General features: G+C 41.8%; 1 protein-coding gene across 2 annotated transcripts in view; it reads left to right on the top strand.

Annotated features, from left to right (window-relative positions):
• Positions 1–25,740, top strand: part of tgfb2 (transforming growth factor, beta 2) — a 121,803-nt gene that overhangs the window by 93,281 nt on the left and 2,782 nt on the right. The window contains exons 3-6 of one of the 2 annotated variants that reach the window (XM_070966547.1): positions 2,356–2,488; positions 2,593–2,703; positions 24,266–24,452; positions 25,556–25,709. In XM_070966547.1, the coding sequence (XP_070822648.1) occupies positions 2,356–2,488; positions 2,593–2,703; positions 24,266–24,452; positions 25,556–25,709 (585 nt within the window). The remainder of the gene's footprint in view (positions 1–2,355; positions 2,489–2,592; positions 2,704–24,265; positions 24,453–25,555; positions 25,710–25,740) is intronic. The other variant, XM_070966548.1, reaches the window with a different exon arrangement.

Raw genomic sequence — 25,740 nt, 5'->3', positions numbered from 1 at the left:
TTTTCAGAGCAAGGGAAGCTGAATTCACTGAGTAAGAGATCTCAGTGGGAGTGGGTGAGTGGGTTAGTGGTTTCTGAGATACCATCATGGTGCATTGAAGGAGAAAACCACGGCATTTACTGAAATCCACAGAGAATGGCTTCAGATTGGTGGTGTGGGTGTCTCTGACCAGATATGGTGTTGGAAGCGGCAGCAGCTGGGGCTGGGAACTGCAGAGGTGCTGCCGGAGAGGTGCAAAGATGGGAGATAACAGGGAAACTTGTGAATTAACCACATTTTGCTGTGGTTCCAGGAGTGTTTCAAAGAGTTGTTCATGTTCTCCAAGTAGTCTTTCCCGGTGTGACAGGGCTTGCTGCAGACTTTCAACTCGTCTGAGTCCATGATGGTCGAACCGTTCTGTACGGTTTTGACAAGAATACAGACCCAAATGCTGCAACTCAGCCACAAAGGCAGAGTGAATGAGAAATTTTGAAGTTGAATATTTTTCCTAATAGTGTCAAGCAGTCAGTTCATAAGGGAATCAAGATCCAGAAACTTGCAAGGCAGACAGATAGGGCATGAGGCACACACCTGAGCACAGAGAACAAGTGTCAGGGAGGCAGACAGACAGGCCGGCAAAAAATTGCAAAAATAGTTACCACTTTGGTAAACAGACTCTTCAACAAATACTGGTTGGAAGCCTGGTGCCTATATACTGAGGCAGCAGGTGGGTATTGATAGAATAATTAAAATCAGGTGTGCTCAGGAGAAGAGGAGGAGGCTGGACCCGAACTGCCAGCCACACCCTGCAGTAAATACATACAAGACAGGAACCTCTTGTGCTTTTTAAGATATTCAGCATTCTTTATAATGGTAGTCAGTGGACAGCAAGGTCACATGTACTAGACGATAAGCTAAGAATCCAAATTCCACAATGATTTTTGTCATTTTGATTGGATTTTGAGTGAGATATTATTATTTCTGTAATAGAACTTGGTTGAGCAATAGGCTGGCTCTTCACACCACACATACATTTCCCTGGGGTAAGTGTCACAAATTGACAGTCCAAAGGGTTAAAATATTACCATCATCAAGGTTTATTAGCCCTCAACCCACCACAATATTAAACCTCTTTACACACCAACTCCCTCTAATTGTTTTCTCTATATTTGTGTCTGAGCTTCACTGTCTCCTCTGTCAGGTTTCCCACACAAACCCTAACAGGAGATTTCAGTAAAAGCAGCAGGAATAGTGTTTTACACATTAGGCAGAGATGAGCCAACATAAACTCATGGTTCTGAAGGACAGCAGAATAACGGAGATCTGTCCAACATCTGGTTATGCTCTCACTGCTCCCTCCAGACCTGGCCAATCAATCAGAGAGAAAAGAGCAGACTGCTAGGCCTCAACAAACTGTAATCAAAAGCTACTGTGGAGTATTGTGTGTCTTTTATGTTTAAGTGTCGTGTAATCTGTTTTAATGCTGTGCATGTTTGCTAAATCAACAATATGATTGAAATATTATTCAGGCTCTGAAAGGGATTCATTAAGTTTATGAAAAAAAAAGATTCTCCAGTTTTAATGTCTACTTGAATTCGGACAATGACATCTCCATTCTGCTCTATTCATTCTCAATACCAAACACTATGTGCACTTATTGCTGCATGCATCCAAACTTGCCAGCATACATACAGCTTTTCTGGTCTACAAACCAGACAAATTTTCAGACATTCATGGTCCCTAGAAAATGAATCTTACAGTCTTTGGTGATCCACTGAATTAATATTAGACACTACTAAAACTATAGGGTGTATTGCCATAAAATTTGATACAGGTTATAAGTTGCCCTTTTGAAATATCTCAATATCTACCAGTTGGTGAAAATCTTTGTAAGACATTAATGGATTTAGACAATGTATCTTAATGACATTGAATATCCCATTTTCATCTATTTAGCAGCCTAGAACCACATGTTCTTGTCTAAATAATGACTGTTGTCTCTCAGAATAAAAGGCAGAATCCGTTGAAGTTGTTATACTGCTGCAAAGACTCTTAGAGAAGACATCAGTGCCTAGCCATAAGCAAGCCTTAACTACAGTGGTGGCAGATCTCAAAACACTTATATGGGTCATTTAGAAGTCAATTACAGATGACCTATCTTGTTGTCAAGGTGGGAAGACTTGTTGAACAGGAATGTGGTACATAGAGCTCTCTGTATTTCTCCTTATCAAGTGAGACCACCACAAAACCCCAAAAGAAACTTTTTCATGCATCTTTGTACAGTTATTTGAATCATATGTGTTGTTAAATAAATAGATTGAAAATATTATTTCTGTTTCACTACTTTGACCTGTCATAGCTCTGTATTTTCTACAGATTTTAGGTCACAAAGACCTGACATCCCCAACACAGCGTTATATTGACAGCAAGGTGGTACGAACACAAACAGAGGGGGAGTGGCTGTCCTTTGACGTGACAGAGGCAGTGAGTGAATGGCTGAACCACAGAGGTGAGTTCATATTCCTTCCATCACTGTATCACGTTCCTCATTACTTATTGCATGTTTTATATTGTTACATCACTTTATGGTTTTGGTTTTTGTTTTATCGACAGACAGAAACAGTGGATTCAAGATCAGCCTGCACTGCCCATGCTGCACATTCGTGCCATCAAATAACTACATTATTCCCAACAAGAGTGAAGAGCTGGAGGCACGGTTTGCAGGTTGTTTGATTCAAAAAAATCGAGAAAAAAAAAGTGAAGTTAATGAAAGATAAGTCTGTTGTTATTCTATATCTTATTATTCTCACCAAATCCTGTGAAATGACCAAAACCAACAGTGGTTTGATTCCAGTTATTTTCTCACACCAAAGAAAATAGGTGGGATGAAGCAGATTTTCAACCTGTCTGTTCAACAGGTACTTTATGCAGCAACTTTTCCATATGTGGACAATTAGACATGTGCTGGAATGTGTGCTTCCCAACGGTTGGTTCACTTCCATCAACCTGAGAGATGTGTATTTCCATATCCTTGTCATTCCCAGACACAGAAAATTCCTGTGTTTCTCCTTCCAAAGAGTACAATAACAGTACAGCCAGTTACCATTGGGCTATTCCCTGGCTCTGTGCCGTTTCTTCAAGTATATGGAAACAGAGTTGGACCCATTACGTAGGAAAGGGTTCAGGGTTTTGTTCTACTTACATGACCTGATCCTAATGGCCCTCTCCCAGGAGAAAGCTGCATTGGGTTTTGCCATAAACTCGCAAATATCTTTCCACTTTCGACCCAGTCATTAATTTACCTGCATGTCAGAGCAAAGGTGTCCCCAGGCAGACAGCATGCGCTAAACTTTCTGCTGTCATACATCGCACCCTGCAGAGTAGTGACAGTGTTATCAGCAATGTGACTGCTGGATATGATGTCAGCAAGCTATGTGGTTGTCCCCTTAGGGCTCCGACAAATGAAGAAAATCCAGAGGGGATTCAGCCACCTGTGCCTTGACCCAATTTGGCAAGAGCTTAATGCTGACCATCCCTCCCTAACTGCAGTCAGACCTGACATACTGGAATTCTCCCTGTCTTCTGTTAACATGGGTCCCCTCAGAAAAGTGATGTCAAATATTGGTGTACATGGATGAAACTCTCTCTAGCTGGGGTGGGATGTGTAGGTCTTAGGTGGTGCGTCTATCCCTCTACATAAATTATCTGGAAATACCACCAAAACAATAGTGTTAAAACACTTGGCTCCACTACTGACAGACAGACATGTCACAGTAAAGACAGACAACGTGACATAATGTGCATATCGACTATCAGGGCTGTGTGGTTCCTGCTGTGGTCACACAGACCACATGCTATGTGTAAATCCCAGGGATACAGAACTCCACTGTGGACTTGATGTGTCACTAAAGTCTTTCCCATAATGAGTGGAAACTGAATCCTTCGTTCAGATAGTGGGTAGTGGGACAGGTTTGGGAAAGCAAGGTTGGATCTGTTTGTTTTACCAGAGAATACGGAATGCATGCTGTGGTTCTGCATGAATGCACAAGAGAGCCTACATTGGAGTGGATGCCTTCTCACAATAGCTGTGGTCTATAGGTCTCTTTTACCAACTTCACTCAGTTTCCCTGATTCTTTGCCTTTTAGCATGCATTCAGGAGGAGAATCTAGCGGTCATTCTGGTAGCACCAGAAAGCTCAAGTGTGTCTTGGTTCCAGACCATGGTGCAGCTGTTGCCGGGAAAACCATGGCAGCTCCCATTGTACAAAGATGCATTGTCACAGCTTGATGGCACAATCTTCCACCTCCCAAGATGGGTCAGCTGCGGGCCTGGATATTGAATGGGAGCACTGAAAGGTTATGACTGCTTCTGGAGTTGTGCGCACTGTCCAGTGCATAAGATCATCAATGTCCCACGATTCTGCAGTCACTAGCCCCCCTTTCTTCCCCACACAGGGCTGACATGGTGATATCATTGGCACAAGCCAGTGTCTCCCTGTCTTTTTACACTTTGTGCTTACAGTGTTCTCAACTAGTGTATGTTATCTGCTTGTGGACTTTGGAGTCACAGAAAAGACTGGCCTTTGGTAGCAGAGCTCATGTCTTGACAGTATTATACAGCGCACATGGGGACCTGAGGCAACTGCACAGTGTACAGTTACGGGAAGGAAAATCTTCATGACTTTGCACAAGCACAGGAGTACTTCCAACTGTGGTAGCTATGATAGGGCTGGACCTATACTCATAGAACCTGAGACTGAGGAAGATTTACATTTTGCATTAACCCTAGTATGGTGTATGTGCTTCCCAAGAAATGCAAGGCCAAATGGGCAAATGGTGACACTGTAATTAAGGCCCAAAGTTTCATGTTTCGAAAACCCCTGTTTCTCACACCATGTGATTAATATAAAATTTGACACACACAATTTCATATCATATCATATTCTTCCTTGGTAAGAAAACCCCGCTCTGAGACCTTTCATAGACTCTGGGGCCTTTTACAGACTACACACTATAGACTTCCACCTTCAAGCTTCTTTAGGGAGCCACCATCTTCACATACTCCCCTTACAGCTCTCATGTCCTCCAAAGTGTCCCTCCAGCTGCAGATGAGGTCTTACAGACTCTCAAGTCCAGGTTCACATCAGTTTCCATCCTCCAGCTGCCCGATCCTGACAGACAATTCATTGTAGAAGCGGATGCATCCACAGTAGGAGTGGGAGCCGTCCTGTCCCAGTACTCAGCCACTGTCCTGAGGCTCCAACCCTGCACCTTCTTTTCATGACAACTGTCTCCTGCTTAAAGGAACTATGACATTGGCACCCAGGAGCTGCTGTTTGTCAAAATGGCCCTGGAGGAGTGGCACTATTGGTTGGAGAGGAAAAAACACTACCCTTTCAAGTCTGGACTGATCATAAAAAATTGGAATATATATTCACACAGCCAAGAGACTGAACTCCATGCCAGGTGATCCATCTTCTTCACTCTGTTTAACTTCTCCCTCTCCTATTGACCTGGGTCCCACAATATCAAGCCTGGTGCCTTGTCTCACCAGTTTCAGGAGAAAGAGGAGATAACTCTGGGATCTGCACGCATCCCTCCTGCATCCTGCCTGGTCATCCCCATAACCTGGGAAATCTGGGAGAGGGTCAACCTGGTCCCAGCACATGTCCCCCTGATCGCCTGTTTGTTCCTCCTACCCTGTGGTCCAGCATCCTCAGGTGGGCTCACTCCTCCAAGCTCAACCAGAGACATCCTCCATCAAGGCTTGTGGTGGTCCTTGCTCGACGAGGACGTCAGGGGGTTTGTCAATGCCTGCCCCGACTGCAACAAGCACAAGCTGTCTCACCAGGTTCATGCAGCCCTTCCCCGTTCCTCATTGCCCATGGTCTCACATTTCCTTGGACATTGTGACTGGTCTTTCACCATTGATGGGGAACACAACCAGTGGACCGATTAAGCAGAATGGCCCACTTCGTGACCCTGCTCAAGCCTTCCTCAGCCTGGTCCTGCTCCATCTTGTCCACCTAGGGGGCCACCGCCAGCCTATCCAATGGAGTGCATGAACCATGAGATGGAGGAGGTCCTCCTCTGCTGGGTGTTCCAAAACCCCTCCTGTGGGTAGAATATGCCCACAACACTCTAACCAGCTCTGCCACAGGCCTTTCACCATTCCATTGTGCCTATGGGTTCCAGCCTCCTCTCTTCCCAGCTCTGGAGAATTAGGCCTCCTGCCCCTCTGTCCAAGCCCTCATCCGCTGCTGCTGCTGCATCTGGTCCTAAGCAAGAGCCTAACTCCTCTGCTCTGCTGGTCGCTTCTTTGCCACAATCATCGTAGCACCCAGGCTCCCACTTACCTAGTTGTGTTCTTTCCAACCGGGACCTTCCTCTTCAGGTGGAGTCCAAGAAGGTTGCACCCATGTTCATCCGTCCCTTCACCATCCAGAGGGTCATCAGTCTGATGGCAGTGAGACTGAAACTTCCCGGTCCATGAAGGTCTCTTATTACCGTACCCGCTTGTGTTTAACTACTCCTGGCTTCTTGTTCCCCTGTAAATACCTCAGACCTCTGTCTCTGACTATGAGTTTTGCCCTGTTTGGTGTTGACTTCACCAGATGATTGAAGAGACTCTGAATCCACCTAAAGAGACTGAGCTAAGTGATCTTCCTCTGTTCATTTGGTGTTTTGCAGCATCAAATATATTGAGAGACTTTATATCCAAACTATACTTTGAACTGCATTGCTGCTTATCCATCATTGCCGATTCTGAGTTTAAAGTCAGTATAAGCAAAAATATTTGGGTTCTGAACACACCCATTACATACTTGTGGTTTGGCCAAGGGATTCAATATTTCAATTCAGTTTTTAGATTTCAAAAGCCAAGGGATTATGTCGTTATGTCCTTCTTTGCATAATTTGTCCACTTAAATTATTGCTTTTTTTTTCCTTCTTTCATCATCTGTTTGCGGTTTGCGTCTTTGCATTATTTCTCACGGATACTAGTGGTTCACTCCATAGTCTGTAATATGAGTGTTCCTTTCAGCTGCCTGGCTGGTCATTGAACTTTTTGTTTGTAATGTTCGAATTTTGGGAGGATCAGCTATGGTTGGTTGTTTTTTGGTCACTGGGAAAACTGGATTTTATTTTGTTGGTGATGATAGTGTGTTGTAGTGATTTGTCTTCCTGAGTGAGAGTGTTTATTTGATCCTGACTGAATTCCATGCTTTGTTGCAGTGCCTGAAATTCCTTTTGCAGTACTTTTTCAGTAGCATTGTGTCCAGAATCACGTGATTAAGATCCCCCGTGATCAACACAATGGCCTCAGGATGCTGTGTTTGTAGTTTGGCAACAACAGATGACGTCACACACTACCTCCGCGTCAGCCCATGGAGGGATGTAAACAATAACGACAATGGCATGTCCAAACTCTCTGGGCAAATAATAAGGATGCAAACTTAAGTTCGATGTCCCTGCAGCAGATGGAGATTTTGGTGCTTACATGCCCAGGATTACACCACTTTATGTTGATGTATATGGCGAGTCGACCTCCTTTTCTCTTCCTGCAGGCTTTTGTGTCTCTGTCTGCCCTGACGGTGCTGAAGCCAGGTAGCTCCACGTTAGCATCCGGGATGTTTGTCGTGAGCCACATTTCAGAAAAGCACAACAAACTGCACTCTCTGTAGGTCTTGACATTTTTCACCAACGCGGCCAGTTCATCGATTTTGTTCGGTAGCGAGTTCACATTTCCCATGATAACCGATGGAACCGAAGACTTGTATCTCCACTTTCTCGCTAGCCACTTAGCCTTTAGCTTAGCGCCGGCTCTGCAGCCTCGATATGGCCTCCTCACCTGGTCAGGTAACTGGGGAACCACACTTTGTTCGTAGAGCGAGCAGTTGGTTCCTGGAATAAACTAGTTTAGGCTTGTTAAAATCCATATCCATAGGATAGAGGTTAATCAGTGACAAAAAAGAGCACTGAAAGCTCTAAAAGTACAAAAAAAGTACAAAATAGCACACAACACACGGAACTGCTGGAAGGGCTGCCATTTGCGATGGCGCTGGAAACAAAGTACAGAAGAAGATAGTAAAACAGATACTTCAGTGGAAGACATTCATATGTTCTTCACATTCATATATTCTACAAATGTTTTCAGTCACAACATTGCAAAGTTCCTTGTTGTAAGAAAGGAGACTGACTCCTCAACAAGTGACTCCATCTTATCCAAGTTTAGCACACCATGCCAGCTATTTGAATGCAAAACTTTGTGGTTTACTCTAAAGCAAAAACCCAGACTCTGTACTAAAATGAGTAGATTGTGAATGCTTCATGAAATGAATCCACATGGAACCTACAGTACTTGTACATTTTATTCTGACTCTCTGTATCAGCAATGGCCTGTATCATTACCTTAGTACCAAAATTGAGGCAGTTAATTTCCATTTTAATTCTCACTGAATCTGTTAGTAAGTTGAAGCTCATTATAATGCCTCTGGGATCCCCACTTAGCTGTAATGTACAATAGTAGTCAGAGTCCTACAGTATGATGGGCTTCACCAGAGAATTTTATTTTAGTTTCCCTTTATACTACATTTGTTATCCATGCCCATCATTATTGCTCCCTGCTGGTACTGCACCTTCATACATGCCTGCACTTTCACACGTAGGTGAGAGAAACCGTTGCACTTACACACTGCCCTCTAGTGGATGGGTGGGCCTATTACATGCTGTGGCGTGAGACTGGGCTAGATGATTATCGCGATGCCTCTGGCATACAGGCAGTAGACAGCTGAGATATACTGTTGCTGCAGCCGCTGGCAAACTGGTGCTGCCTGACATATATTGTATAATATTGACTAATTGATATGTTTATACTTTGTGGTTCAACATTTCTCCAGATTTGAAAAAAAAAAAAAACTCACTTATATTACAGAGTTATGGTGTGTATATATTATATAAAAGATAAATAAACAAATTAATCCAAAAATATCCATTCCTATTTATGTTATCCAAAATGAAAAAGTGACAAGCCCTGAAGCAATCTGTTTATGATTGAACAAACAGGTTTAAAATGTGGTTTTGAGATTTGTGATAATCCTTGAGGTCAGTTATGAGCAGCACTGGAAGATTCAAATAATTAATGAAGGTTTCTACACTGTGCCGGGTGCGTGCAGTACGCACAGTTGGAGAGGTCCTCTCTGCCAATGAGTTGGTCTGATTAGGTAGAAACAAAAGTGGACGTAGTCACTTAAAACCATGGAGGGTGCGTCTATCTTTGCAATCTGTGAGTTTCATTTGTGTTTTTAGTTTTAACATTTGTTTACTTCCTCTGGCCATTGTGTGCCTTGAGCTTGTGCCAGCACTGCCCAGCAGCAGCTCTGGGCAGGTGAGGTCAAGATTTGATTTACTGATTGGTCATGATGCCAACTTATCTTAACATACTGTACTTTCATGTACAGTCTGTCCTGTCATCTGTAAATCTAAATGTGTGTCAGATTCTGCCCTAGTAAGTTTGCATGACTTTATCTTCTGTCAATAATGTGGGTAACATGATTGATCTAAACATATGCAGGGTGTTTTTATGTATCATGGCTGATTGGCTGTTTTCATGTGTTTTTTAATGCCTATGCATAATTATTTTGTCTAAATTTCATGGCTGATTAGCATTTTTCAAAGAATATCCATGCAGGGTTTGCTACTGGAGGACACTTCTTAACAGTGCATTCAGCTCAGCAGCTTCCCTCATAATTTTGACTGTGAATTAAAACTATGTATTCTGCCTATCATGCAGTGAAGACTTTAGTGTCCTTGAGACAGAAAGAAGCCTCCAAAAGTCTAAATACGTTGATTTCTATCACTGAACATTTGACTATTTGAAGAATTTGCATTGAAATAAGAAGCTATGAACATTGTTCACATTTAATTTGCTTAAATTTGTTTCTGAGGAATCACAGAGTTACTGCTCTTAGCCTGATTCTTTTATTGGAAGCCCAAGAATATACTGGAGAAATCTTCAGTTCAAAGATGAAGTATTTATTGAGGTCACAGGTAAAGTATAGCAGCGCTGGGCTCGGAATGACAGAGCTCTCGCAGGACCTCAGTCAGAATGAGCCCAGATCTCTGATAAAAGTTCACATTTATCTTCTTGGGCTGGGCCTGCCCCATACAGAAGTTGGACTTACGCGACTGAATGTAATTGGCCAGTTACCAGGATGTGGACAGGCCAATCACTGTCCACAACTTGTCCTTGGAATGTGATAAGCAACCTGTGTGAGTGTTGTTTTGAGCCCAGATCTCTGATAAAAGTTCACATTTATCTTCTTGGGCTGGGCCTGCCCCATACAGAAGTTGGACTTACGCGACCAAATGTAATTGGCCAGTTACCAGGACGTGGACAAGCCAATCACTGTCCACATCTTGTCCTTGGAATGTGATAAGCAACCTGTGTGAGTGTTGTTTTGAGTGTGTATCTAATGCAACAGACCTTACTGACAGAAAAGAAAAAAAGTGTCATCTGCCTCCTGTTATCCAAAGTGGAAATAATAAAACAATTCTAATGCATTACTTCTATATCGGGAGTATTAACATGATGCGACCAGAACCTCTTTGTCAGGAGAGTTCAACTTCATCACTCAACTAATGACAACTCTGCAATGAGTACAAAAACCAGGAAAACTGTAATTATCACATCTCTATGTGTATGCAAAAGCCATATGTGGAAATGTGTTAAACTTTAGCAGGTAGCATGTGCATACAGGGGCCGAGGGATACAAACATTGGTATTCTTCATTTTCTGTTTCTGTTTCCACTTCAGTCTCCTCCTCTTGGGCTCAGAAAGGGAGACCAGAGGAATCCTCTCACCAGGATGTTGTACTAATTGATAAGGAGGTGGAGGAAACTTATCGTTAATGGCCGTTGTGATACACCTTAGACAGAGGTCCCTGATGCATGGAATGCAGCAGCAACCACAAGTTGTTTTGGATGAAAACACAACAGTCCTGGGAAAATATAGCACACACACCACCTCTTTCAGCTAGAAGGAAATCGAGGGCCATACTATTTTGGTAAGTCATCAGTGAAGTAGCAGCCAATTGTTCATGTAGGCCTGCTATGGCATCTCTGGTCATGTTATTTAGTCTTTGGACATTAAAATGAACGCAGTTAATTCTATCTATATTCTTATTTATGGTCACCCACCAAAATAGGGATGATTCAAATCCTGCTGCAATTTGGTATGCTAACTTGTATTCATCAGGGACACCTCTGGGGATCCCAATAGCATCTATATAGATTGAGGAGTTTTGATATAGATTTAATGTACCTCTTTTGTGCCTATGTGAGTGAATATATGCTAGGAAGTCACCATAGGTGGTAGACTGCCACAAGGCCACTTCAGATATTAATGCTTTTATGATTTTTATTGGCGTAATTAATGATATTATGGTACAAGTTCCTGACCAGTTAGGGGAGAGTGTATTTCTCAACAGGTTTCTGCCACAATACTAATAAATATCTGAACGGGCATGATTGGCGGTAGCATTTGTCCAAGCTGTGACACTGATGGTAGTTACACACCAGTCATCTGGAATATCACCTACGCTGTAGCCAGAGGTATCAAATCTAGTTTGACAGGTCCAACCAATAATTCTTCTGCGCAAAACCTGTCTCTATTGCTGGGGAGTCTGCAACAGTCACATCAGTGACATTTGTAGCCACAGTATTGTTGCTGGCCACATGGGAGGTGTTGGTCACTGGGGGAGAGGATTTTGAGGTAATGGTTGTTGAATCGTCAGTCATGGGTTCGGTGTCTGTTTTGGTCCCAGCAGGTGTGGTAGAGTCATTGTCGGTAGGTGAGGTTCCTAAGTCAGTCCGAACCTCAGTCAATGTTCTATCATTAGGATCCTGAGTATGTGTACAGTGCGTTTTGTGGATCCAGTTACTCAGTCTGTCCTCCATCAACCATACCTTCACACAATTGGATGTAGCTTCTGCTACCTTGTATGGTCCCTTCCACTGAGAGGAGGACCAGTTCAGATTGTTGACTTTCCTTACGACCCAGTTTCCTACTTCAACAGGTGAGGTGATCCTGTTCCTTGGTGAGTATCTCTGATCCCAAACATCCTTTCTACTTCCCTGAGCTCTTCATTAGAGAAATGGGGACCATTGTCAGAGCTTATGACTTCTGGTATTCTGAATCTGGGTATAATTTCTATTGTCAGCCATTTATTGACTTCATTTCCTTTCCAGTTTTGGTAGGTTTGGCTTCTACCCACCTAGAGAATGGATCTACACAAACTAGAAGATATCTTTTACCTTCGGTTCTGTGGTCTGCTCCCATAAAGTTAATTACTGTTTCTTTCCTTGGGGCATCAGGTACTGGGAAGCTGCCCAGTCCAGCTTTGAGTAAGACCTTTGGATTAAATTGATTGCATATCTCACATGACTGTACATAATATTTAGTGATATCTTTGAGGTGGGGATGCCACCAATGTTGTGAGATGAGAGCTGTTACTTTTGAGCTAGCACAGTGACCTCTACTGTGTGCTTCTTGGCATAGTAAGTTTTGTAGTCCAGCCAGAGCTACTATTTGGCCTTCGTGAGTTCTCCAGAGCTCTGTTGAATCTTTTGTGGCTCCTCCTCCTCCTCCTCTGGTAGCTGGTTTCCGTCTGGGCTCGTGATTTCCCATCTTGTTTTTTGTATTTATTTTAATTTTCCTTAAACCTGAAAGTTTTAATTTTTGGCTGAATTGGACATCTAAAGACATATTTTATGGACAAATATTTAAAAGTTCTGGATGACCCTTTCGACCTCTGATATTTTCACGGATACACTCTGCTCTGGCCTACTGGCAGAAAAAGCCTGCTTCGGCCTACCAACAGAAAAAGCCTGCTGGCAGCTAAAGCTAATTAGCACCAAGATGCCTCCTTTCTCTACAGATGATATTACATCCACTGTCACTGTTACTGTGACTGCATGTCTGTCTCTCTGTCTCTGTCTCTGTCTCTCTCTCTCTCTCTCTCTCTGACTGCTTTTCTGTCTGTCTGTCTGTCTGTCTGTCTGTCTGTCTGTCTGTCTGTCTCACTCTCCCTCTCTTGCTCTTCCTCTCTCACCCAACCGGTCGAGGCAGATGGCCGCCCACCCAGAGTCTGGTTCTGCTCGAGGTTTCTGCCTGTTAAAAGGAAGTTTTTCCTCGCCACTGTCGCCAAGTGCTTGCTCATGGGGGAATTGTTGGTTTCTTTGTAGATAAAAGAGCTTGGTCTGTACCAGCTCTATATGGAAAGTGTCCTGAGACAACTTCTGTTGTGATTTGGCGCTATACAAATAAAATTGAAAAATTGAATGACCTCTACAAACTTCTGCAGCAGGTTGCAGTGCTGGAAACTAAAGTTCAGCGTCTGGAAATAAACGCAGAAGTGAACAGACATTGTGGAAATGACAGCACTTTGAGGCTGACTCAAAACAGCGGACTGGAGAATGCTAACATCCAGCTAATTAGCTCTGATATAGCTCCTACGAAACTAAAGGGCTGTGTACCGGGTAATAAATCTGCCAGGATCAGTCCTCCCTGGAATGCTCTCGGGGCAAAGTCCAGGAGTAAATCAGCTGATATGGGGAGACGTCCAACAGGTAGAACCCAGCGCCCAGAGATCTGTGATGCGACAGGCTGGCCTGCATTATCATCCTCCTCAACACCTGTGCAGAGTAAGACACAGCCGTTGATACAAGCTAAAGGGAAGATGAGCAACAAAGCTCCCAAACCAGCAAGTGTGCAGTTACAAAATCTGTTTGCTGCACTACTGCAGGACCCTGGATCTCGAACTGAAAACCAGGATAACTTCTCGGACTCAAAGAGAAGGGTAAGGCCTGACAGGAAGTCAGAAGCTAGAAAGCTACAAGGAAAGCTACTGACTGGTCCTGAGACTCTGGTTGTTGGTGATTCTGCTCTTAAAGATGTGGGAAGAATGTACAGCAGAAACACAAAAGTGTTGTGCTTTCCTCCAACATGACCAACAGAATCTTCAGTATTGTTACAGAAGTTCCAACTCTGAAATACCTTGTATTGCACACAGGGGCAAATGATATTGCAAAACAACAATGTGAAGTGCTCAAATGAGATTTAGGTAAAATGCTAAATGCAGTGAGCTCTCTGAATGCTGCAGTGTTCATCAGTGGGCCTTTACCACCAGTCAGAGGAGGAGGAGAGAGATTCAGCAGATTCCATCCATCCATTATCTATACCGCCTATCCCTTTCGGGGTTGCGGGGGGCTGGAGCCTATCCCAGTTACAATGGGCGAGAGGCGGGGTACACCCTGAACCGGTCGCCAGCCGATTGCAGGGCCACATGCAAAGACAGACAAACATTCACACTCACACTCACACCTACGGACAATTTAGAGTCATCAATTAACCTAATGAGCATGTTTTTGGTCTGTGGGAGGAAGCCGGAGTACCCGGAGAGAACCCACGCATGCACGGGAAGAACATGCAAACTTCACACAGAAAGGCCCCGCCTGACCCGGGGATCGAACCGGCAACCTTCTTGCTGTGAGGCACGCGCACTACCTGCTGCGCCACCGTGCAGCCCATTCAGCAGATTGTTGGCAGTAAACAGATGGCTTTCAACTGCATGTGATGTCCACTCAGTGCATTTTATTTACAATTTTAACTTTTTCTGGGACCACAGACATTTTTTTCAAAGGAGATGGACTTTCCCTAAAGAAGTCAGGAGTAAAACTTTTTGCCTCCAACCTATCTTTCTTCCTGCTTCACACTGTTCCCACTCCCAAGGACAAGAGACAAGAGGAATCCAAACAAAGGCAGCAAACACCAAAACATGAAGGAGAACCGACTCTCCCCCCGCCTGTATGCGCTAACCATGAGGGATGGCAGAGCAAAAAAGGGGATGCCTCATGTCCTCCACCAGGGGCCACTGCTCGTGAGGATTCACAGACTCCAACCACTAAAACTCCACCTAGGTCACCATCTCCAACTGCCCAAACTCCATCTAGCTCATCATCTTCACTGGGTATCCCATCACTCTCCTCCCCCCTGCTGGAGTTTACTGACCAAATGAACAAACTTGTCAGCGGTGGTATCAGGCTTACTCCTCGCCCATCTGGGATCCTGTCACCCCAAATTCCACCCCGCCCCCCTACAACCACCCTGCCCCCTTCCATCACCACACCTCCACCCACTCCACGGCTTGATCTGAACCTACTCCAGTCCCCTTGTAAGAGCCCACAGCCACCTATTTGTGTTGGTAACTAATGTGTTCGGGGGTCCAGCTTTTAAGGCAAATGTTATGCCTGACTTTTCCAAGGAAAAGCCAGGGCCCATTGTGCCAGAAGCTTCACTGATTCATGTCTCAATAGGTAGGAGGAGCAGATCGGTCCATCTCTCCAGAAACATCACATCATCGAATTTAACATGTATTCCATGTCAGCCACAGTATGTTCTAAAACATGGGGATGTTAGACTTTTAAGCACATTTAACTTAGCTCTTTTAAATGTTAGGTCTTTGGCAGGCAAATCATTCTTAATCAATGACTTTATCATCAAGCACAAGCTTGATTTTATGTTTTTAACTGAAACTTGGTTAGGACAAGATAACGGCACAGCAGTTCTCAATGTGTCATCCCCACTGAATTTCAGTTTCATAAGTGAAGTAAGAATGCATAAGAGAGGAGGTGGAGTCGCCATTTTGTTTAATGATAGCATTCAATGCAAGAGACTCTCTTGTGGCCAGTTTGAATCTTTTGAATATGTTGCCATTTAATTAAAGTCTCCCTGTTGTTCAGTCTTCGTAACCATCTACAAACCCCCAAAATACAACGCGAAGTTTTCTGATGAGTTTGCCAAACTACTGTCTGTTGTTTGTTTTGATTTTGACTGTGTTGTGTTAGTGGGTGACTTCAACATTCATGTTGATAATCTTAAAGATGGACGTGCTAAAGAACTTTTAAACATTCTGGATTATTTTGGTCTATCTCAGCACGTAACACATTCAACACATAACAAAGGGCATATATTAGATTTGGTTATCTCCAAAGGGCTTAACATCTCTGAGGTTGTGGTGACGGATGTTGCTCTTTCTGATCATTACTGTGTGTCATTTAAAATGGCAACGCCTGCTATTCTTAACAAAAGTGGAACAGAGGTAATCAAGAAGCGTTATATTGATGATAACACCTGTGCAGTCTTCACTCAGTCTTTTACACCATCACCAACACTGCCCTCAGCTTCAACTGATGACCTTGTAAATAGTTTCAGTTCCAAGGTTATGACTATTATTGACTCCATCGCCCCAGTTAAGACCAGAGTTTTGTCAGGAAGGAAAAAGGCACCTTGGAGAAACACCACACTGGTCAAAGTCCAGAAAAGAGTCTGCAGACAGGCAGAGTGCAGGTGGCGGAAAACCAAACTCCAGGTTCATTATGAAATTTACAAAAACAGTCTCCACACCTATAACCATGAACTAAAGAAGGCAAGGCAAGCATTTTTCTAAGAGATTATCAACAGAAACTGTAATAATGCCTGCACTTTATTTTCTGTTGTGGATAGACTGACAAACCCCACAGCATCAGTCCCTGAACTGCTATCCAACAAGTCATGCAATGATTTTGCAGCCTTTTTTACAGATTAAATTTCAAGGACAAGACAAACAGTCTACACATTTTAACCCTCTAGATCATACAAGGCTGACAGAAATTGTATCACAGTTAAAATTCACAACATGCTGCCTCAATACTCTGCCAACAAACTTTTTTAAAAATGTTTTACATTGTATAGCTCCAGATGTGTTGCAGATAATAAATAATTCTCTTCAGTCCAGTCAGTTTCCCCAGGCCTTGAAAACTGCAGTAATAAAACCTCTCCTGAAAAAGACTAATCTGGATGCTTCAGTAATAATTAACTACAGGCCAATATCAAATCTTCCCTTTCTGGGAAAAATAATTGAAAGGGTTGTTTTTCAACAAACGCATGCTTTCATGATGCAGAACAATCTTTTTAATGCATTTCAGTCTGGATTTCGTCCATACCACAGCATTGAGACTCTACTTATCAAAGTTTTAAATGACATACATTTGAATAATGATGCTTCCAAAACCTCAGTCTTAGTATTATTAGATCTCAGTGCTGCCTTTGATACAGTTGATCATGACATACTTCTTGACAGACTGGAAAAGTGGGTGGGACTTACTGGGACTGTACTACACTGGTTCAAATCCTATTTACAAGATAGAGACTACTTTGTGTCAATTGGTTAGCATGTGTCTGAATGAAAAAAGATGATGTGTGGGGTGCCACAGGGGTCCATTCTTGGACCACTTCTTTTCAATATCTACATGTTGCCCCTAGCTCAGATTATGGAGCATCGTAATATTTGTTTATCATACTTATGCAGATGATACACAACTTAATATTTCTGTGTCGTCACATGATTAAAGTCCTTTACTTTCACTGAGTGAGTGTATTCATCAAATCAATGAGTGGATGTGCCAGAATTTTCTTCAGCTTAATGCAGATAAGACAGAAGTGATTGTATTTGGCCCCAAAAATGAAAGGTCAAAGATCAGTGCTCACCTTAACTCCATGTCACTGACAACAACAGATAAAGCCAGAAATCTTGGTGTAATTATTGATGACCTGAATTTTATCAGTCATGTAAAGCTCATTACCAAATCAGCCTACTAGCACCTGAAAAATATAACCAGAATTAAGGGATGTCTGTCCAAAGAAGACATGGAAAAACTCGTTCATGCATTCATTTTCAGTAGGTTGGACTATTGCAATGGAGTCTTTACTGGCCTAAACAAAAAATCAATTAGGCAGCTGATTCAAAATGCTGCTGCATGAGTCCTTATAAACACCAGAAAAATGGACCATATCACACCAGTCCTCAGATCACTACATTGGCTTCCTGTGAGTCAAAGAATAGACTTTAAAATCTTGCTGTTGGTCTATACAGCATTAAATGGTCTAGGACCAAAATATATTCTAGATTTATTAACCCCATATGAGGTATCCAGATCTCTCAGGTCATCAGGGACAGGTCTATTGTGTGTTCCCAGAATGAGAACCAAAGCAGCTTTCAGTTATTATGCTCCTCACCCGTGGAACATTCCCCCTGCACACCTGAGGTCTGCACCAACTGTCAGCTCATTTTCAGGGTTGAAAACATTATTATTTGCTAAAGCTTTTGATTAAAGTAAATATATCTGCTCAGTGATTTTAATCATTCTAAATGCTGAACTATTGTCTTTTACTGGGTACTGTTTTTAATTATCCTTTAAATGTATTTTATTTTATTTTTATTTTTTCTATTCTCTTCTAATTTCTTCCTTTCTTTCCCTCATTCTTTGAAATATATGATTTTAATACTTTTTTTTTTTTTTTGCTTCTGCAAAGCACTTTGAATTGCCTGGTGTATGAATTGTGCTATACAAAAAAAAAATTGCCTTGCCTTGCCTTGCCTTGCCTTTTTCTATCAATGCCTGTTTTTTAGATGGAGCGGCTGCTTCCTGTTGTTCTTTGATGTTCTGTATACATAGAACTCTGTGGTTTGTCATCAGGTGGCTTTTTGAGAGATTTGTTTATAGACATTGTATACTGCTATTGCTTTTGCTGCCTTATCTGATGCATTATTGCCTCTCACTACTCTGCCATCTCCTTTCTGATGTCCTCTGCACTTGACTATAATGACCTAATCTGGTTCAAGCAGGGCATAATAGAGATCAAGTAGCTGATTCAGGTGTTTAACAGGGCTGCCAGCTGAGGTCACAACCTTTTCTTCTCCAATCCATGTCCACATGTATGGCTTTGACTGCATAAGTTGAATCAGTGTAGATAGTTATGGTCTTTCCTAGGGATGGGAATTGATAAGAATTTAACGATTCCGATTCCATTATCGATTTTGCTTATCGATCCGATTACTTAGTGATTCTCATTGGGTGAGGAAATAAAAGAGTACAAATGGGTTTGTTTGCATTAACTGTCTTTTATATTTTCATCTCTGCACAGAAAATATTACATATACAGTATGCACAAATGATGTGTGACGTAACGTCAGAACAAACCTAAAAAGTAGGTGAGCTACTTCTCGGAATAGGGAATGAATGAAGTAGAACTACACTGGTTAAAATAACTACATGCAACTCTGAGAGAACTAAAATATTTGATTTTCATTTGAACAGATATGCCAGATAAAATACAACAAATGAACCTACCGAAATTCAGGGGCATCTACATTGGCAAAAGGGTGCAAACCTTTCACCACAAATCTAGTGACTGCTCTGTGACATTCCTTTATTCTCGTCTCGATCATTTTACTCTTCCCTGTTTCAGTGAAAGGAGTGGTTAGAGGTGCGCGAGACCTGCCGGTGCCTGCTGCAGCCTCTGAGCCAGCCTCATCTAAATTTGATGGAAGGACATGGGGATGATTCATATGGCGAAAGCAGTTTACACAGTGAAATGGTGCTAACCTTAACACAACAGACACGGCTTGTAAGAGTTCAACATTACCTTCGGCAATGACGCCCTGGTGTTTGCTCTGCCGCTAGATTCACAAGCGTTGATAAGTAGCGTATCAAACACGTGACATTCCTGCAAATGAATTGCATGCTGTGTGGACAAATGTTTTACCATGTTGGAGGTATTTCCCCCCTTTGAAGAAATGGAAACTTTTCGCATGAAATATAGCCATACTTTGGAGCGTTTCTGCCTCAAAGCCATATCAGCTATGGTCTAAGCCAAAACAATGCAGGGTGCGTGACGTTATCACGCATGTGCAAGATAGGCGGAATCGATAAGCAGAATTGTTAACCTGGCAGGCAAATGATTCCAAGGAATTGTGCTACTGGGAGCCAGTTCTCAAAAAAAATCGGTTCTCGATTCCCATCCCTAGTCTTTCCTTTTGCAAATTTGCGTGCTTCTGTTATCGCAACTAATTACACAGTATATGTGCTTGTCTCATCTCTAATCCAGCTGGTGTTTCTTCTACAACAGCATATGATGTCACTAACATGCCAGTCGGTGTATGATAACTGTGTCCCTCGCAATATAATTTAATTTGAGCATTTTCGAATAGTTCTTTGTGTAGAGTGGAGTGTAGTTGCATTTCCTTATTCCTTCACCAAAGTTGTTAGCCCGATTCTTTCTTTGGAAGCCCAAGAAGTATTTATTGAGGTTACAGGTAACGTACAGCAGCACTGGGCTTGGAATGACAGAGCTCTCACAGGATCTCAGTCAGAATGAGCCCAGATCTCTGATAAAAGTTCACATTTATCTTCTTGGGCTGGGCCTGCCCCATACAGAAGTTGGACTTACGTGACTGAATGTAATTGGCCAGTTACCAGGATGTGAACAGGCAATCACTGTCCACAGCTTGTCCTTGGAATGTGATAAGCAACCTGTGTGCAGTAAGTGCAGTAGAAAAGTACAGAATAAGAACACATGATATCTTTAGACAAAGTCAATTATAACACTGCTATGACTTGGTTAAGGTAAGAGAAAAAATGTGCTCTTAGTAAATAGTCAATATACTATAATGCTAATTTCCTCTCTCTGAAGTGACATCATCGTACTGGAAATTTGGTTTCCATTACCATACTGATGCTATTCTTCCCTCTAGTATGCCCTGTTCTAACACACAACAGAAATTGCACGTTGTTGCTCCCAGTTTCAGATTCAGATTCTGAAAAACTTTATTCATCAGTGCAGGAAAATTGCTTTTTCTTTTTTTTTAACATTTTATTTTAATTGTTCATCATTAAACAAAACAAAAGGGCTCAGATGCTTAAATTTTCACCAGTCAGTTACAAACAGATGCACAGTACAGAGGAGAGGCAGGAGACAGAATTGTGGGGACAGGAGTACAGGAGTGTCTGTCTGACTGCATTTCTGTCTGTCTCTCTCTGTCTGTCCCACTCTCTCTCTCTTGCTCTCCCTCTCTGACTCAACCGGTCAAGGCAGATGGCCGCCCACCCAGAGCCTGGTTCTGCCTGAGGTTTCTGCCTGTTAAAAGGAAGTTTTTCCTCGCCACTGTCGCCAAGTGCTTGCTCATGGGGGAATTGTTGGGTCTCTGTAGATAAAAGAGCTCAGCCTGTACCAGCTCTGTATGGAAAGTGTCCTGTGACAACTTCTGTTGTGATTTGGCACTATACAAATAAAATTGAATTGAATATTAGTCTCTTTGCGAAAATCAGTCCCAGTTCCAGTGGTTGCCGCATTGTAGCAGGGACAGTCCTCGTTGTTTGTGTGCAGCCAAAGATGACAAGTCCAGGATCAGGTTGAAGGTGCCTTTTATAAGCTTTGGAGTACCAGTCAAATATTTTTGACCTGAAGCCTGTGAAGAACAGGACCAAAAAGCATGACACAGCGTACCCTCTGAAACATTACACCTGTCACACACTGGGGAGACTGAGGGATAAATTCTGTGCAATCTGACTTTGGAATAATGCAGGCGATGGACAATGTTGAATTGAATTAATGGATGTCTGCTGTTTACAGAACAGGAATGAATCATAGACAAACATTTGGTCGACATGGGTTCAGACAGTTCTATACCCAACTCTTCTCTCCAAGCATCCCTAATCCTCAGTGTACGCAATAATGCAATCATTAAATAAATGTACAGTTTTTGTAATAGGATGCTTGGAGTCAGGAGGGCTCTTAAAGACTTTATAAATTTCATGCTCTATTGGAAGATTTTTGAAAATTTCAATTTTTGATTGGATGTAATGCCTAAACTGTAAATACTGAAAGAAATGTGAGTGAAATAAATTGTATTTTTCTTTCAATTGATTAAATGATGCAAATTTACTATCAATGTACAGGTCATTAATGGACACCAAACCCTTTGCTCTCCATTCATGGTAAGACTTGTCATGCCAAGGAGGCATGAAACAATGGTTAAAACATATAGGCGTTTGTACTGATATATTTGGTAGTGCCAAAAAGCTCCTAATCTGGTTTAAAATTCTTACAGACTGCTTTAATACAAAGCACAGATTCTTAAAGGACTCTGTTTTTTTGAAAAATAGCATAGCTGGCAAAGATGAATTATTTACAGAATTGGCCTCCATCGTAAGCCACAATGGGGCTGTAAGTGTCTGAATGTCTAGGGTTCTCTGCTGCGAAAACATTTGCGTCCTAACGTTGGCAGCCCAGTAATAATGTTTAAATACTGGCAGGCCCAACCCTCCCTCTGCCTTAGGTTTTTGTAGGTGTACCTTCGAAATTCTGGCATTCTTGACATTACAAATATAGGAAAGGATAATTGAATCCAAATTAAAAAAAAAAAAAAGCCACTGTGAGATAGATGGAGAGGTTTTGACATAAGTACAAAAATCTGGGAAGAGAGATCATTTTAATTGACTTTATGCATCAAACTATTGATAGGGGTAGAATTTTCCAGCATTTGATATTCTGTTTTAATCCTGATATAAAATCTGCAAAATTCAATTTGAATATCAAGTTTGGATCTTTAGGTATAGTCAAACCAATATAGGTGAAATGCTCACTACTACTACTTTGAATGGAAAAACAAAAACAAAAAAAAACTTGGTAAATAGATACTGGAGACATAAACTCACTCTTTGAACAGTTGATGGTGTACCCTGATATTTTAAAAAAAAGAAAAAAAAATGTGATCAGGCTGCTTTGTCCGATGGAAGTGACTTTATGGCAGTGATGACTTCCTGCAGGGTAAAGTCAGAGTCAAGGGATTGCCTGGCAGCACTACTCAACCTGGGTAACAAAAGAGAGTCAAAGAAATCATTAAGATTGGACTCTTAAACATTGTGTTTAGAGGATAAAGTTCACAATAGAACTCGCTGAAACGATGGTTTATGTCAATAGGAGTGTTTTAAAAAGTACCAGTTTTAGATTAAATCCTATGAATCGCTCTAGAAATCTGAACAGTTCACCAGGTTTATCTCGAAGCTCAAAATGTTACTGCCTTAATTTCAAAAGTAAATTGTTAACTTGATCACTGGAAAATTGCTTTTTCAAGTTAGAAAGAAGGATGAAATGCTTGAAAAAGGTAAAAACAAAAACAAACAAACAAAAAAAACAGGTAAAAATTACAGTTACAAACTACTATAAAGATGACATTGTGTGATACTAATAATAAACCAAATGTGTGCAAATGTGTATGTGCAAGGGTAAATTAGCTATATTTTAAGAGTAAAGATAAAAAATGCACAATATAGTTTAAATAATGCTGATAATGGTAATAAAAGGTTTTTCCATAGTTTGGCTGGTCCTGCAACTTATAGTCAGGTGTGACTTATATATCAAAATATATATAATTTAACATGTTTTTAAATATCAATTCATACTGACTGACATGAACTGAGGAGTAAACATCACCATCTACAGCCGCGAGAGGGCGCTCTAGTCTTGTGACAACTATATGCTCCTGTACCACTGAAACAATTAATTGAGTTGGCGGGGTTGTTCAGAAGCAACATCGAGGATGAAGAATTCAGTGGATTCAGTGATGTGGAATGAGATTGGGAGCTTGGTGAGCTTGCTTACCAGTAATTTGCTTGTTGGACTTGCTGGCTTGTTATTTTAATTTAGCCTATTCAGCCTCCCAGGTATGTTCTTTATGCTACTGTGTAGCTGAATAACTGTTAATGTGAAACGTTAACATACCGGGCACCTATTCAGCCTGTTCTTCTGTGTGTTATTGTATAGTTGAATAACTGTTAATGTGTTATGTTAACATATTGGACACCTGTTCAGCCTGTTGTGCTGTGTGCTATTGTATAGTTGAATAACTTGCCTTTCCAGATTAAATGTCTGTTCTTGGTCGTGGTTTTTGTGGCACAAAAAAAAAAAAAAAAACTAAAATAAAATGAATAAAAAAAAAAATACGGTACTTGAATGGCCACCGGAAGACATTGAAGGACCAGAATCTCAGCAGGAAAAAGAGCCTGCTCTGGCCCTTTTTTTATTTGTACTCCTATACAATCTCCACCCCCCCCCCCCCCGCCCCGCAATGGAAATTATAGTAGGGGTCCTGGATCTCCTGAAGTCTACTACCGGCTCCTTTGTTATGTTGATGTTCAGCTGCAGGTGCCCACCACATTTGATTTGAGAAAGGGGTGGGAGGATGGGTTTACAGGCACTTTCCCACATTCTGACAAGCACTTCCTCTACCTTTAGTCTGTATGTTTTGATAAATGGTGATTAGATTTAATGATATGTTTTGATAATTTCATTAACACAAGTACTTGCATGCATCTTGTTGATCTCTCTGTTTGATCTCTATATTTCCAGGTATTGATGACAGCTTCATCCATGGCAGTGACCTGAAAGTGTTTAAGAAGCGGCGGCATAGCACTCGGGCTCCACACGTTCTACTCATGCTGCTGCCCTCATACCGGCTAGAGTCCCAGTCCCAGTCCCAATCCCAGCACAAGAACCATCGATCTAAGAGAGCCCTGGACACTGCCTACTGCTCCAGGTACTAGCCTGGAATTCGCACTCTTACTATCATCATGCAGACTTCAGGAGAGATTCTGAGAGTCATGGTGAAATCCTCCAGTAATCTGAACTGTTGGTTGCTTTTGTTCATTGATAAGCAGCCACGCTCCCACTTTATATTATTTGCATGTAAGATCTGATATTTTAGCTGTCCAGTGCGAATTATAATTTTATAAATGGTTTTTTTTTTTTTTTTGGAAAGTGCTGTTTGCATGACATGACTTGGTGAATTGATGGTTGCTGCTTTTGCCACAACACAATGAACTCTCCATGGAAAGCCAATTAAATTCCTGTGTGTTAAAAGCTTGATAAGGCAGAGTGAGGCAGGCTTCATTCAAACTTTTATAGGTTGCTCAGTAAAATCCTGTCACATAGACCTGTGAGAATTTCTCTGGTCAGATATTGAATCATGATTATATATTTATAGATTCATTCAGCTGGTATAGCTGTAGTCACGTAGCAACCTCCATCATAATATAGGTAACACCACTCATTTTGTTAATTTTTGTGATCTGGGAACAGAAAAGAAGGAAAACATGAGTAGTCAAAGCCAAGCAATAAAATTATCACCTGTTTACTGACAGGTCCCAACAAAATATTGAGTTGGGTTGGGGTCATTTTCTTGCATACAGATTCAGGCTCAGGCTGGGTTCTGGTTTGGTTATTTTCAAATGTAATTTATCACATTTTTTTTTCTTAACTCTCTGACTGTACTAATCATCTGTACCCACGCAAGACATGCTGCAAGTAGATCTGCAGCACAGACTGGGAACTATAGAAAGGAATAAGTAGCAGAGGAATAATGGATGAAATAATGCATATCTTCGAATCCCCTCACATCTATAAATATAAACTGGAATTATCCTTCAAATACAACAGTGTAAGTCTACTGATACCTGGTTTGATATGTTGTGTCTGGTATCTCCCACCATCAACATTGTTAAGTAAAAGCTGCAATATTCAGAGATCTCAGACTCTTCACTGCTTTTATCCCATCTTGACCTATAATGGACTGTAACAAAGTCAGACTTTAGCAGAAACTCAGTTGCTACTGCACCACCTCTCCCTTTAATCTCTTTGTAGAAATGTTCAGGACAACTGCTGCTTACGATCACTCTACATTGATTTTAAGAAGGACCTAGGCTGGAGGTGGATCCATGAGCCAAAGGGCTATGAGGCCAACTTCTGTGCTGGGGCATGTCCATATCTGTGGAGCGCTGACACCCAGCATTCCAAGGTACTGTATGAGGGACAGGGTCAGAGATAAG

Source organism: Chaetodon trifascialis, chromosome 7 (assembly GCF_039877785.1).
Source record: "Chaetodon trifascialis isolate fChaTrf1 chromosome 7, fChaTrf1.hap1, whole genome shotgun sequence".
In the NCBI taxonomy this organism is placed as follows: Eukaryota; Metazoa; Chordata; class Actinopteri; order Chaetodontiformes; family Chaetodontidae; genus Chaetodon; species Chaetodon trifascialis.
This window is presented reverse-complemented; position numbering and strand designations above follow the sequence as displayed.